The 12941-nt window shown below is 42.3% G+C and overlaps 1 protein-coding gene across 6 annotated transcripts in view; it reads left to right on the forward strand.

Moving 5' to 3' along the window:
• The window catches only part of LOC143020634 (protogenin B-like), an 862265-nt gene that overhangs the window by 633402 nt on the left and 215922 nt on the right, over nucleotides 1–12941 (forward strand). For all 6 annotated transcript variants that reach the window (XM_076177127.1, XM_076177126.1, XM_076177129.1 and 3 more), the window contains one exon: nucleotides 6215–6350. In XM_076177127.1, coding sequence (XP_076033242.1) covers nucleotides 6215–6350 — 136 coding nt within the window. The remainder of the gene's footprint in view (nucleotides 1–6214; nucleotides 6351–12941) is intronic.

Genomic DNA, 12941 nt, shown 5'->3' on the forward strand with positions numbered 1-12941 from the left:
TCTCCAAAAAGTTGCACTCTTTTGTGATGACTGATTGGAAACCTTCATTATTTCTGCCTGAGATGAGGCCTCTTCAGAGACCTCGTCATCTACTATTAAGTTGTGATTTCTTCCTTCTTTCAATTTACCATTTATGAACCTGTAAAACAGTTTTGGTTCATCTTTGCATTTTTCTACTACACCCCGTTCAAAATTGCTCTCTTCCTCCCTGCGAATTCTGGTATAGTCATTCCTAGCTTGTATGTAATACTCTTTTGTTTTATTGCTTCTTTCCTTTCTCCATTTTCTCCAAGTCACATCCTTGGCTTTATTTGCAATATCACACTTTTTGTTAAACTAATCCTGTTTTTTGCTTCTTCCTTTCTCTAGTTTTTGGCACATCTTTGTTCACTTCCAGGATGTAAGTGGCAAGAAAGATTTCCAATTTTATCCTAATTGCTGTGGTATTTATGAATTCCTCCCAGTTTGTTTCTTCAAAGAATTTTCTCAACCCTAAATAATTTGCTTTCCTAAAATTGAGTCTCCCTTGCCTGTGTGATTCATTCCTTGGCTCAATTTCCTCATCCTCCAGCCAAAATTCAAGTTATTACAAGGTCACCTTTTCCTGTTGGGCAAAGGTAGTTCAAGAAGCTGATGATGTCTGGCTCATTGGTTAATAACAGATCTAATCTTGTGAGAGTGTCATCTCCTCTTATGTGGGTCACTTCCTTTATGCACTGAGTCATTGTGTTTTCCGTTGCCATACTCAGCGGTGTATTTCTCCAGGAATTTGTTTTGACACTGCTTCCCATTCCTCCCAGTTGACATCACCACAATCAAATTCTCTGATAAGGACCATATTTCTACTTTGTTCAATATCTTTAGGAAAAAGTTGTACATACATATACCAAAGGCTTTTTCCCCCTTCATGGGGGGTAGCCAAAAAGAAAAAGGCATAAAAACCATTCCAACCCATTCCATTTCCTATATATTCCACTCCCCTCCACCCTCCTCCCTCCCTCTTATCTTGGCACCTCCTGGATGATGGGTCATCCCTTTATCCTGTCCACTGCCCTGGGTCAGAAGCAGTGTCGCAAGACACAGCACATCCACAGCAAGGCCGCTTCATAAATTTGGCGACCTCCCCCTCTCCGTCCCCACATTCAAACTCCTTCTCTCTTCCTCTCTCATGTTCCATGTTTCTGCCCCGTAAAATGCTATTGGCACAATCACTCCTTCATATAACCTCCTCTTAGCATCCATTCCCAGATGTCTATTTCTTATTGCACTTTTCAATCCACCAAGGCATTTATTCGCTTTTCTCAATCTACATTATACCTCCATTCCCACTCCTCCCATTCCTGTCACATTCCCACCCAAGTATCTAAAACTATCCACTTCCTCCAGTCTCTCACCCTTAACCACTTCACTCCGGGACTTAAAGCTCGCGGGCAGCAGCCAATGCCAGCCGTACGACGTGTCGTAATAATACTCGCATCATAAAATATAGTCACCGCTTATATTGATCGTTCTCTCTTTCACCCGTGAATTTTGAAAACCATAGAGAATGTGATTAAGAGCAGATTAGGGAGAATGTCAAAACGCAGGGGCGACTACAATAAATATAATCAAGACGCCGATATGGCAGCGTCGCGAATCCACTTGCTCCTCATGACGCCTACGTGTACGGCACCGTATGGTAGGGGTTAATGCTCACTTCCAGCCTACTGTCACTCTCTCCCCTTGTACATCTCATCACCTTACTTTTGCCCACATTTATCTTCAGCTTCCTTCTTTCACACACCTTCTCAAACTCTGTCACAAACTTCCTCAATCCCTCCTCTGATCCTGCTACAAGCGCAGTGTCATCAGCAAACAACAGCTGGCTCACCTCTCACTTTTCTCCATTTTCTTTAATCGTCTCCAACCCCTGACCCACTACCCTTGCATTCACCTCTCGCACCACCCCATCCATGTAAAGATTGAACAGCCAGGGTGACATAACACATCCTTGACGAAGTCCCACCTTTACCTCAAACCACTCACTCTCTCCATTTCTGATCCTAACACAAGCTCTACTACTCTCATAAAAACTCTTGACTACTCTTAACAGCTTTCCTCCTATCCCATATATCTGCAGTACCTCCCACAGTGCCTTCCTGTCTATCCTGTCGTAAGCCTTTTCCAAATCCATAAAAGCCCAAAAAACATCATTACCTTTTCCTATAGCTTTCTCACATATCTGTCTTACCACAAAAATCTGATCTAAAAAAACCCTACCTATCCTAAACCCACACTGTTCCTCACCAATTACTCCCTCTGTTCCTCTCCTAATCCTCTCAGTTAAGACCCTCCCATAAGCCTTCCCAACTACACTCAATAAGCTGATCCCTCTGAAACTACTATACTCACACTTGTTCCCCTTTCCCTTGTAAAGCGGAACTATACAGGCACTCCTCCAGTCCTCCGGCACTCTACCCTCTCTTAAACAAACATTAAATAACCTCACCAGCCAGTCCACCAAAACTGTACCTCCTTTCTTCAGACATTCTGCATGGCATCCATCCAGACTAGGTGCTTTACCTGCTCTCATCATCTTAACAGCTACTTTCACCTCATCCTTCCCTATTTCTCCTCCATTTTCCTCACTCATCACTCTCATTTTCTTAGCGCTTGTATCCTTTAACCCCTTCCATACGGTGCCGCACACGTAGGCGTCATGGACTTAGATCTCGGTGGCAGCAGCCAATGCCAGCCGTACGACGTGTCGTAATAATACTCGCATCATAAAATATAGTCACCGCTTATAATAAATATAATCAAGACGCCGATATGGCAGCCTCGCGAATACACTCGCTCCCCATGACGCCTACGTGTGCGGCACCGTATGGAAGGGGTTAAAATTTCTTAGCATTGTATCCTTTAAAATTTCTTGATAGTTGGGGGAACATATGCCACCATAAAGTCTCTCTTATTGCGTTCATTAGTACTGATCTTTGGATGAATTTTTTCAGCCCTGCCTTCACTCAGATTTGCTTCTTCCACCTTTATCACTTCTCACTATAAACATTACTCCTCCATTTTATCTTTGTCTCTTCTCCAGGAGGTGTACCTGTTGTTCCCCATTCCCCAACTCTGTGTTACACGACTCCCTACTTCACAATGTTGCATTTTTTCTACAATTTACATACATACATATACCAAAGGTTTTAACCCTTTACATGGGGGGGTAGCCAAAAAGAAAAAGGCATAGAAATCACTCACACCCATTTCATTTCCCATATATTCTACTCCCCTCCACCCTCCTCCCTCCCTCCTATCTTGGCATCTCCTGGATGATGGGTCATCCCTTTATCCTGTCCACTGCCCTGGGTCAGAAACAGTGTCGCAAGACACAGCACATCCACAGCAAGGCCGCTTCATAAATTCAGCGACCCCCCCCTCTCCGTCCCCTCATGCAGGAAAGGAGAAGACGGGGAGAAATCCCTTTGGGCTGCGTCAAATTTTTTCTCATACTTCCTCACCCCCCATCCCCCACCCACTCCCCCTCATGCAGTACAGCCTCATCAATACATAACCCTTCTCCATTCACCCCCATCTTCTGTCCTCTCCCGTCCTTCCCTACAGACATTCCTCTCTTTTGTAAAGCCCCTTTCACCCCATCCATCCATCTCATCCTAGGACGCCCCCTCATATTCACTCCTTCCACCTCGACCTTCCAATTCTTTTACTAATCTTTCTTAACTCATTCTTTCCATGTGTCCAAACCATCCTAATACTCTTTCATCAACCCTATCTCCCAGTTCCCTTTCCACCCCTGTTCTCCTCACCTCATTTCTCACTCTATCTAGCCTAGTAACCCCTATCGTACTTCTCAGATATTTCATCTCAAACACATTCAAACTCCTCTCTTCCGCTCTCATGTTCCATGTTTCTGCCCCGCACATTGCTGTTGGCTTAATCACTCCTTCATATAACCTCCTCTTAGCATCCATTCCCAGATATCTATTTCTCATTACACTTTTTAATCCACCAAGGCATTTACTCACTTCTCTCAATCTACATTCTACCTCCATCCCCACTCCTCTTTTTCCTGTCACATTTGCACCCAAGTATCTGAAACTATCCACTTCCTCCAGTTTCTCACCCTTAATGTTCACTTCCAGCCTACTGTCACTCTCTCCCCTTGTACATCTCATCACCTTACTTTTACCCACATTTATCTTCAGCTTCCTTCTTTCACACACCTTCTCAAACTCTGTCACTAACTTCCTGAATCCCTCCTCTGATCCTGCCACAAGTGCAGTGTCATCAGCAAACAACAACTGGCTCACCTCCCACTTTTCTCCATTTTCTTGAACACAATATGTAGCACAACACATATACACATTCTAATATATACATATAGAATAGGCACATAGTATGAGAATATGCATGGGCATGACAGTGGCAGACATGAAATATTTTATTATATTCAAGATATTCAAGCTAGGATTTGAAACCGCCTGAAAACCTTGTATCATAGAGACCAGTGTCACTATCCACAATAAGTTGATAAAAAGATGGTCGCAGCAAAAATCAAATAATAAATTCCTACATCCCCCCAACCAACATGGTTTCAAGGAATGATACTTTACCAGCACTTTGCTTTCAAACATTGCACAACAGGTACCTAATGGGTTCAGTAAAATAACCCCACTAGAAAGAACAGTCATGGTTGCCATAGATATAAAGAAGGCTTTCAATAAAGACCCTAGACATATCTACTCAAAAAGATTATAAAGACAAGTATCCGTAACAGTGACAAGAAGTGGTTAACCAACTTAACTGCAGAGTGACCCAAAACAACCCAATCTCAGGTATAAAGTAGACTATACAGCGGATTCCCTCAAGGAGCAATACTTTCACCCATACTGTTCAGCCTCTTCATGAGTGATCTCCAGAACCGGAACTAAACACCAATGTTCTCTTATATGCAGATAATGACATTGATAACTCAGCAGAGTACAGTTAACTTTTTCTTTTTTTATGTCATAAATCATGTAAGAGCTTACATTGAATTTTTCCATTTATTTCTTTTTTGAAACACCAGCTTCCAATCTTTTTTAATAATTCAGGCTTTCTTGAAATAGGAACCACCTTATCACTTCTTTATTACAGAAGAAGGCTGTCCACTTGAAGCCATTTTCAATATGTAGAAACCCAAAAAGTATATTATGTGTTCACTGCTTGAAAGAGTTGTTGCTCACAACAGACTTGTTTGCACCACTATCACCATCTCACCCACAAATGCAGTAGCTAGCCAGTCTTATGGGGGGAGTAAAGTATGTGGTGTCATGGCCACAGGATGGCTGACAATCAAGGTGCCCATTTTCATAAACAGCCATGTACCAGTACCTTTCAAGAAAAGTACTAAACGGCTGGAAATCTCTCTGAATGGGACTAATTCATATAAATGCCAAAAAATTGGGTTTGCTGAAACATAGGATGCCAAAAGAATGAACTTCCTGTATGTGCCTTCTTGACATGTATGGGATTACAGTGGCAACATTCTTCTCCTTTACCACAAGAGGATTAGAGAAAAAAAGAGATGGATTCATAGAAGTAGTAACAAATTGGTTAAGGATGACAGTATAATAGATGGACAGCATTAATACAAAACATTTAATTCTTTATGAGTATAGATTTTACTTGTAAAGTACTGACTACATGGACTGACTGATCTTCACCATGCAGTTAGTACACCATTATGCTTTTTCTTTCCTTTCATTTCCTTCAAGTTCTTTGGTGATCGTTATGGGGAGGTAGTGTGAGGGGTATTATTGATGGTTTCCTATGTTGTTTGTGGTTGAAACCACAATATTAGCACTGAATATTAGCACTGACCAACTCTCACCCTACCCAGACCAGCTATATACTGATACGCTTCTTCCCCCATATAAGGTAGGTAGCCAACCAAGATATGCACCCACCCCCCACCTATCCCACTCCCATTTGTCATCCATTTCCTTTTTATAAAAGCTTGATTCCTTGTGGGAGGAGGGTCATTCCTGTCTCCTGTCCACTGCCTGGGTCAGAAGCATACAACAAAATAAATCTCTTCTTTCTAAGTGTTATATGGACCAGACTGGTGGCTGTGGCTGGTTACTTGGGAGCTGCTGGTCTCCTGCAAGAGATTTAGGGCAACAGATTAATTGATTGCAAGATTGAAGGACCAATAACCTATCATTTTCAGGTGGAATGGGAGCTTCCAGAGGACAACAAAGTTGAACCAGATGGGTTCCTCCTCAAGTATCGACGGGAAGGAGAGTTATGGACCGGGCCTTTTAATCTTCCACATTCGAGTGAGTCATACACCATCAGTGATTTGGGTAAGTCTTCTATGAAAGTACAATTTATCCTTGTTTGATGTTGCTTTGAACACCAAATAATACAAAGTATTGGAAGTGGGCTGAAGTGAATAGACTATTTTTGATTCATTGACTAGGCCTTTAACCAATTTGGTGTAGTTGAAGATAGGGATCATTCTTCATCCATACATACATATACCAAGGCCCCTTCCCCCTTACAAGGGAAGTAGCCAAAAAGGAAAAGGCATAAAATCATTCCCACCCATTCCATCCCTGAATACACTCCACACCCCTCCACCCTCCCTCTCATCTTAGCACTTCCTGGATGATGGGTCATCCTTGCACCTTGTCCACTGCCCTGGGTCAGAAGCAGTGCCGCAAGACAGCACATCCACAGCAAGGCCGCTTCATTAAATTGGCGACCCCCCCTCTCCATCCCCCCATGCAGAAAAGGAGAAGACGGGGAGAAATCCCTTCGGGCTGTGTCAAATTTTGCTCACACATACTACCTCACCCCCCCATCCCCCCGCTCATTCCACCTCATGCATCACAACATCATCCATATACAACCATTCTCCATTCACCCCTATCTTCTGTCCTCTCCCGTCCTTCCTCAACAGACATTCCCCTCTTCCCCAAAGCCCCCTTCACCCCATCCATCCACCTCATCCTAGGACGTCCCCTCATGTTCACTCCCTCCACATCTGCCTTCCACACCTCTTTTACTAGTCTTTCTTCACTCATTCTTTCCATGTGTCCAAACCATCCTAATATTCTTTCATCAACCCTATCTCCCTATTCCCTTTCCACCCCCTGTTCTCCTCCTCACCTCCTCATTTCTCACTCTATCTAGCCTAGTAACCCCCATCATACTTCTCAGACACCTCATCTCAAACACATTCAAACTCCTTTTCTCTTCCTCTCTTGTGTTCCATGTTTCTGCCCCATACAGTGCTGTTGGCACAATCACTCCTTCATACAGTCTCCTCTAAGCATCCATTCCCAAACGTCTATTCCTCATTACACTTTTTAATCCACCAAGGCATTTACTCTTTTCTCTCAATCTACATTCTACCTCCACTTCCACTCTGCCTTTTCCTGCCACATTTGCACCCAAGTATCTAAAACTATCCACTTCCTCCAGTCGCTCTCCCTTAATGCTCACTTCCAGTCTACTGCCACTTTCACCCCTTGAACATCTCATCACCTTTTACCCATATTTATCTTCAGATTTCTTCTATCACACACACTCCCAAACTCTGTCACCAACTTCCTCAATCCCTCCTACGATCCTGCCACAAGCACAGTGTCGTCCGCAAACAACAGCTGGCTCACCTCCCACTTTTCTCCATTTTCTTTAACCATCTCTAATCCCTGACCCACCACCCTTGCATTTACCTCTCACACCACCCCATCCATGTACAAGTTGAACAATCAGGGCGACATAACTCATCGCTGATGAAATCCCACCTTTACCTCGAACCACTCACTCTCACTCTTTACATTTCTAATCCTGACACAAGCTCTACTACTCTCATAAAAACTCTTGACAGCTCCTAGAAGCTTTCCTCCTATCCCGTATATCTGCAAAACCTCCCACAGTGCCTTTCTGTCTACCCTGTCGTAAGCCTTTTCCAGATCCATAAAAGCCCAAAAAACATCCTTCCCCTTTCCTATAGCTTTCTCACATATCTGTCTTACCACAAAAATCTGATCTACGCAACCCCTACCTATCCTAAATCCACACTGTTCTTCACCAATTACTACCTCTGTTCCTCTCCTAATCCTCTCAATCAAGATCCTCCCATAAGCCTTCCCAACTACACTTAACAAGGTAATCCCTCTGAAACTACTACATTCACACTTGTCCCCTTTTCCCTTGTAAAGTGGAACTATACAGGCACCTCCAGTCCTCCGGCACTCTACCCTCTCTCCAACAAACGTTAAATAACCTCACCAGCCAGTCCACCATCACTATATCTCCTTTTTTTAGACATTCTGCATGGCATCCATCCACACCTGCCTTACCTGCTTTCATCATCTTAACAACTACCTTCATCCCTATTTCTCCTCCATTTTCCTCACTCATCACGGTCATTTTCTTAGCATTTCCCACTGCAGCTATCTTTCCCATCCTATCCTCCTTCACATTTAGCAACTCCCTAAAATATTCTGTCCATCTTCCCCTTACTGCCATCTCTTCCATTATCATTTCTTCATCTGCACCTTTTACCTTTTCTTCTCTACTTGATTCGCCTCCTCTTCCTCTCTTAATTTCTTTCCAAAACATCTTTTTATTACTTTCAAAATTTTCTGTCATACATTTACCCCATTTCACATCTGCTCTCCTCTTTGCCTCCTTTACCTTTTGCTTTACTTCTCTTTTCTTTTCTTTGTACCTCTCATATGACTCTCTTATCCTATTATGTAACCAATCTGTGAAAGTTCACTTCTTCTCTTCTACAACCTTCTATGTTTCCTCATCCCACCATTCACTACCCTTCCTTCTATTTCCTCCCATCCTTCTTGTTCCACATACCATCTTTGCACACTTTATTACTCCCTCCTTGTACCATCCCCATTCCTCCACTCCTAGTTCTACTCTATCCTTCACTCCCTCCCACTCCTCCTTCAGTGTCTTCTTGTACTCCTCCTTTTCCTTTTCATTTAAAGAGTTCACTCAAAGAACCTCCCTACCTTTTGTCCTTTCCCTCTTTCTCCATCTATCCTCCACTCTCAACTTACCTTCCACCAGAAAATGATCTGATATTTTCCCACCCTCTCCCCTTAGTACATGTACATCCTTAACTCTTCCTATCATACTCCTATCTACCACTACATAATCCATTAACGCTCTATTTACCACCCTTCCATCCACCACCCTCTCCCATGTGTACTTATGCTTGACTTTCTTCCGAAACACTGTGTTTGCTATCATCAACTCTCTAGACACATTTCTGCCATCAACTTTCCACTATAATTCGTTCCTGGAACTCCACATTTCCCAATCATTTCATCAATTGGATCATTTCCTACCCTAGCATTAAGGTCTCCCAGTACTATTACATTGACATTTCTCCCTAATCCCTGTATGCACTCATTTAAATCTATCCAAAAAGCCTCCCTTTCTTCTACACTCTTCTCACTACCAGGCCCATATGCACTTACAAAAACCCACATCTCCTTTCCCAGTTTCACCTTCATCCACATTATCATTGAGGAAACCTCCTTCCACTCCACTACCTGTTTACCTTTCTCTTCACTTACTAGTATAGCCACCCCTTCCCTCCCTCACCCTCTCTTCACTCCTGATAACCTCCCACTTACACTCCCAAACTTACACTCACCCTTCCCTTTCAACTTAGATTCACTCAAAGCCAACACATCCATCTTTCTTCTCACAGACATACTACCTATCTCTTCCCTTTTACTCTCATCTGTACCACATCCATGCACATTAAAAGACGCAAACCTTAGGGTGCTGGTCGGAAAACTCCTAGACCCTCTTATGCCTTTACTTATTTTATGAATGTCCCCTGTGGGGCTACAAGGAGAAGGATACCTGGTCCCAATCCCCATCCCTTTTTTCTCGCCTCTTACGATCCAAGTGGAAATACTTGGTGGCAGTATTCTTTTCCTTCACCACAGTGCTAAAATTGGAAGTGTGTGATCAGTGAGTATTAGATGGGTGTGGTCAATGGGTGTGGGGTGGTTGTTGTTGTTGTCGTTCCCTAGACTGTCTGTCCGAGCAGTCCCGTCTCCCCAAGGAATGCTACAGCTGAAACTGGGTTTTCCCACAAATCCTTTATAGAGTGTATGTTGTGTTGTTTGCGTGCATGATTGTGTATAATGCAGTCTTCCATTATGTGTTGTATGGTATGGGGTGAAGTGTTACATCCTGGGCAGCTGTTCACAATGCGGTCATCCAGCCTCTTCTGGTAGCTTAGAAGTGCTGGGTGGTGACCGCACTGCAGTCTGGCCAAGTGGACTCTGTCCTTTCGTGGGAGAGAGGATTCAGAAGGGTGGATATCAGGGGGTCTGGCATGCAGCAGTGTGTTGTCTTTCAGTGTGTTAATGGAGCGGTGAGTGATATGATTATGAATATGTTTCCGGAGGCTGGTATTTGGTGGTTGTGGAGGAAGAGAAGAGAGTATTTGTGCGTAATAAAGGTCTTTGGCCCCAAGAGTTGGGGGCCAAACAGCAGCAACCACCCCTGGCCATCAGCTCTACGCAGGTGGCACCGATCCCCAAGAGGAGCTACACCTGCCTTGGGGAGTGTGGGGTGGTTGTATGCATTGACTTGGCCACCCCTCATATAAGGGTGAAAAGGCCTTTTGATATGTATATGTATCATAAAGGTAAAGAAAAAGAAGTGATATGATTGCAGTGTTCATATTAGTTCATAATCATCAATAGGGAGCATATGCCAAGGGCCACTCTTCATTCACCAGTGCCATTCCCTACACTTTCTCTGAGTAAGCCCTCATGTGATTACCCATTCCATTCCATATAGTTCTTGGCAGGGTCTATTGATTGTTCCCTCAGGTTTTAGTTTTGTGGGCATCTCCCTACATTTTTTCAATTATTTATTAGTTTTTTATTTTTTATTTTTCTATTATTATTATTACCGTATATGCTCGTCTATAGGTCGAAATCTTAAGGAATATTTTTTAGGCCAAAACCTAGGGGTCAACATATACACAAGTAATAATCTTGTTAGGTTGAAATCCTGCTGCACAACAAGACGTCTTGTGTTGCCAACCAGCGATGTTGCCATCAACCTGACACATATTTTAAGAACCACCAATTTGGAAGTAGTGTACCAGACAAGCAGGACGATAAAAGACATCACGAAGACGAAAATACACAACAACCAAAGCCGGTGTTTATCGTATTCTGTGTTCAGGATGTGATAAAGTTTACATCGGAGAAACGTCACGCGACCTGAATACATGAATACGTGAACACCGTTACGATGTCAGGCATGATGTCACCAAACATGATGACACATGGACTGGAAGAAACAAGGAAGATACGAGACAGACAAGATGCAGATCCAGGAAGTGTTTAGAAGCAGCAATCATTCAAGGAACGAACACTATTGAACAAAATAGGGGCATGTTCAACTCTCGCCCCACATAATTCCCCTAATACCTATGGCCAGCAATTTTTTTTTTTAAATATTTAAACCACCCTTTGTGAACATTTTGCCCACGGATGTTTGGACCAGCATTCTCAACCTTTCCCAGTGTTCAATCCCCCTCCTCCTCCTCTCCCTTCCCCCCCTACTTCCTTTCTCTCCCCGTTCCCTCCTTTCCCCTTATTTAATCTCAAGCATATGTATCTCAACTTGTACTTGAAAAGGCTGTAATAAGCGAAACGTATTACAAATAAAGGTTCCGTCCTCATATGGTGTTTAACTCATCAGTCTTGTTGGCAACTGCTACTTTCATGAAAAAAAAATTGGTAATCTGTTCAAGTTTTTCACTCTGCTGAAATAGCAACTTCAGTAAAACTTATTAGATATTAAAATCAGTGAACTTGAAAAAAACATAAACCAAAATACATCAGAATTAATGAAGTGAAAAAACCATAATAATCAATTGCTATACCAGGCAAGCCATGCCACTTCAAAGCATTAAGACAGTGGAATGCTCACAGCACCAAAACAAAAACAAGCCACTCGACCTATACATGAGGTATATGGAAAATTCCAGATTTTTTGGACAAAAATGGGTGTCGACCTTTACACGAGATTGACCTATAGATGAGTATATACGGTATTATTATTATTATATGTGTGTATATATATATATATATTTTATATATATATATATATATATATATATATATATATATATATATATATATATATATATATATTTTATATATATATATATATATATATATATATATATATATACAGTCGAACCTCGAAAGCCCGGACCCGGAATGCTCGGACCCTTGTTTGACCGGTCAAAATGAACAATGGGCAGACTTTTCAAGCAAAGTTCCCTATTTGTCTGGTAGGTGGCAACGACGGCCGTACACGTGTACTCAAACAGCCCAGTCAAGCCGCCACCAGGGCTGCCGTTTCGTAGAATGTACCAAAACATAGTAAAATAGCGGCATGTGGCAACTGCACAAGGACATGAGGAAATTTTTTCTACATATCAGCGGGCTGTTAAAAACATTCAAAAAGTCACTTTTGTTTAAAAATCATAGAACTAGTTATCAAATAATAAATGGTACATCAAAATATGACTTTTATTGGTAATTGTGTTACTTATAAAATATTATACCCCAAAAGATACGTTTTTACCGTGTAGAAAAAAAATTATACGGTAAAGTTTCAGCTTTCTTTTAGCGATGATAATATAAAAAAAAAGTTATATCTTACTGAATATGTTAGGGCATGGGGCCTTACAATTCAAGTAGAAAAAACTAGAACCAACATTTTGTCAAAGTTTGACAAGTATATCTTGCTATGAAAGTCTGTACACGCCCGAGAAAAATGTATGCCCCGGTATGGCAACACTCCCCTTCAACACGGCAGTGTAGAAAACGCAGCAACCCTGGCCGCCACCACTGTCCCACGTGCACACCTTCTGA

Source organism: Oratosquilla oratoria, chromosome 40 (genome assembly GCF_046742065.1).
Source record: "Oratosquilla oratoria isolate Oo_2021 chromosome 40, ASM4674206v1, whole genome shotgun sequence".
Taxonomy (NCBI): Eukaryota; Metazoa; Arthropoda; class Malacostraca; order Stomatopoda; family Squillidae; genus Oratosquilla; species Oratosquilla oratoria.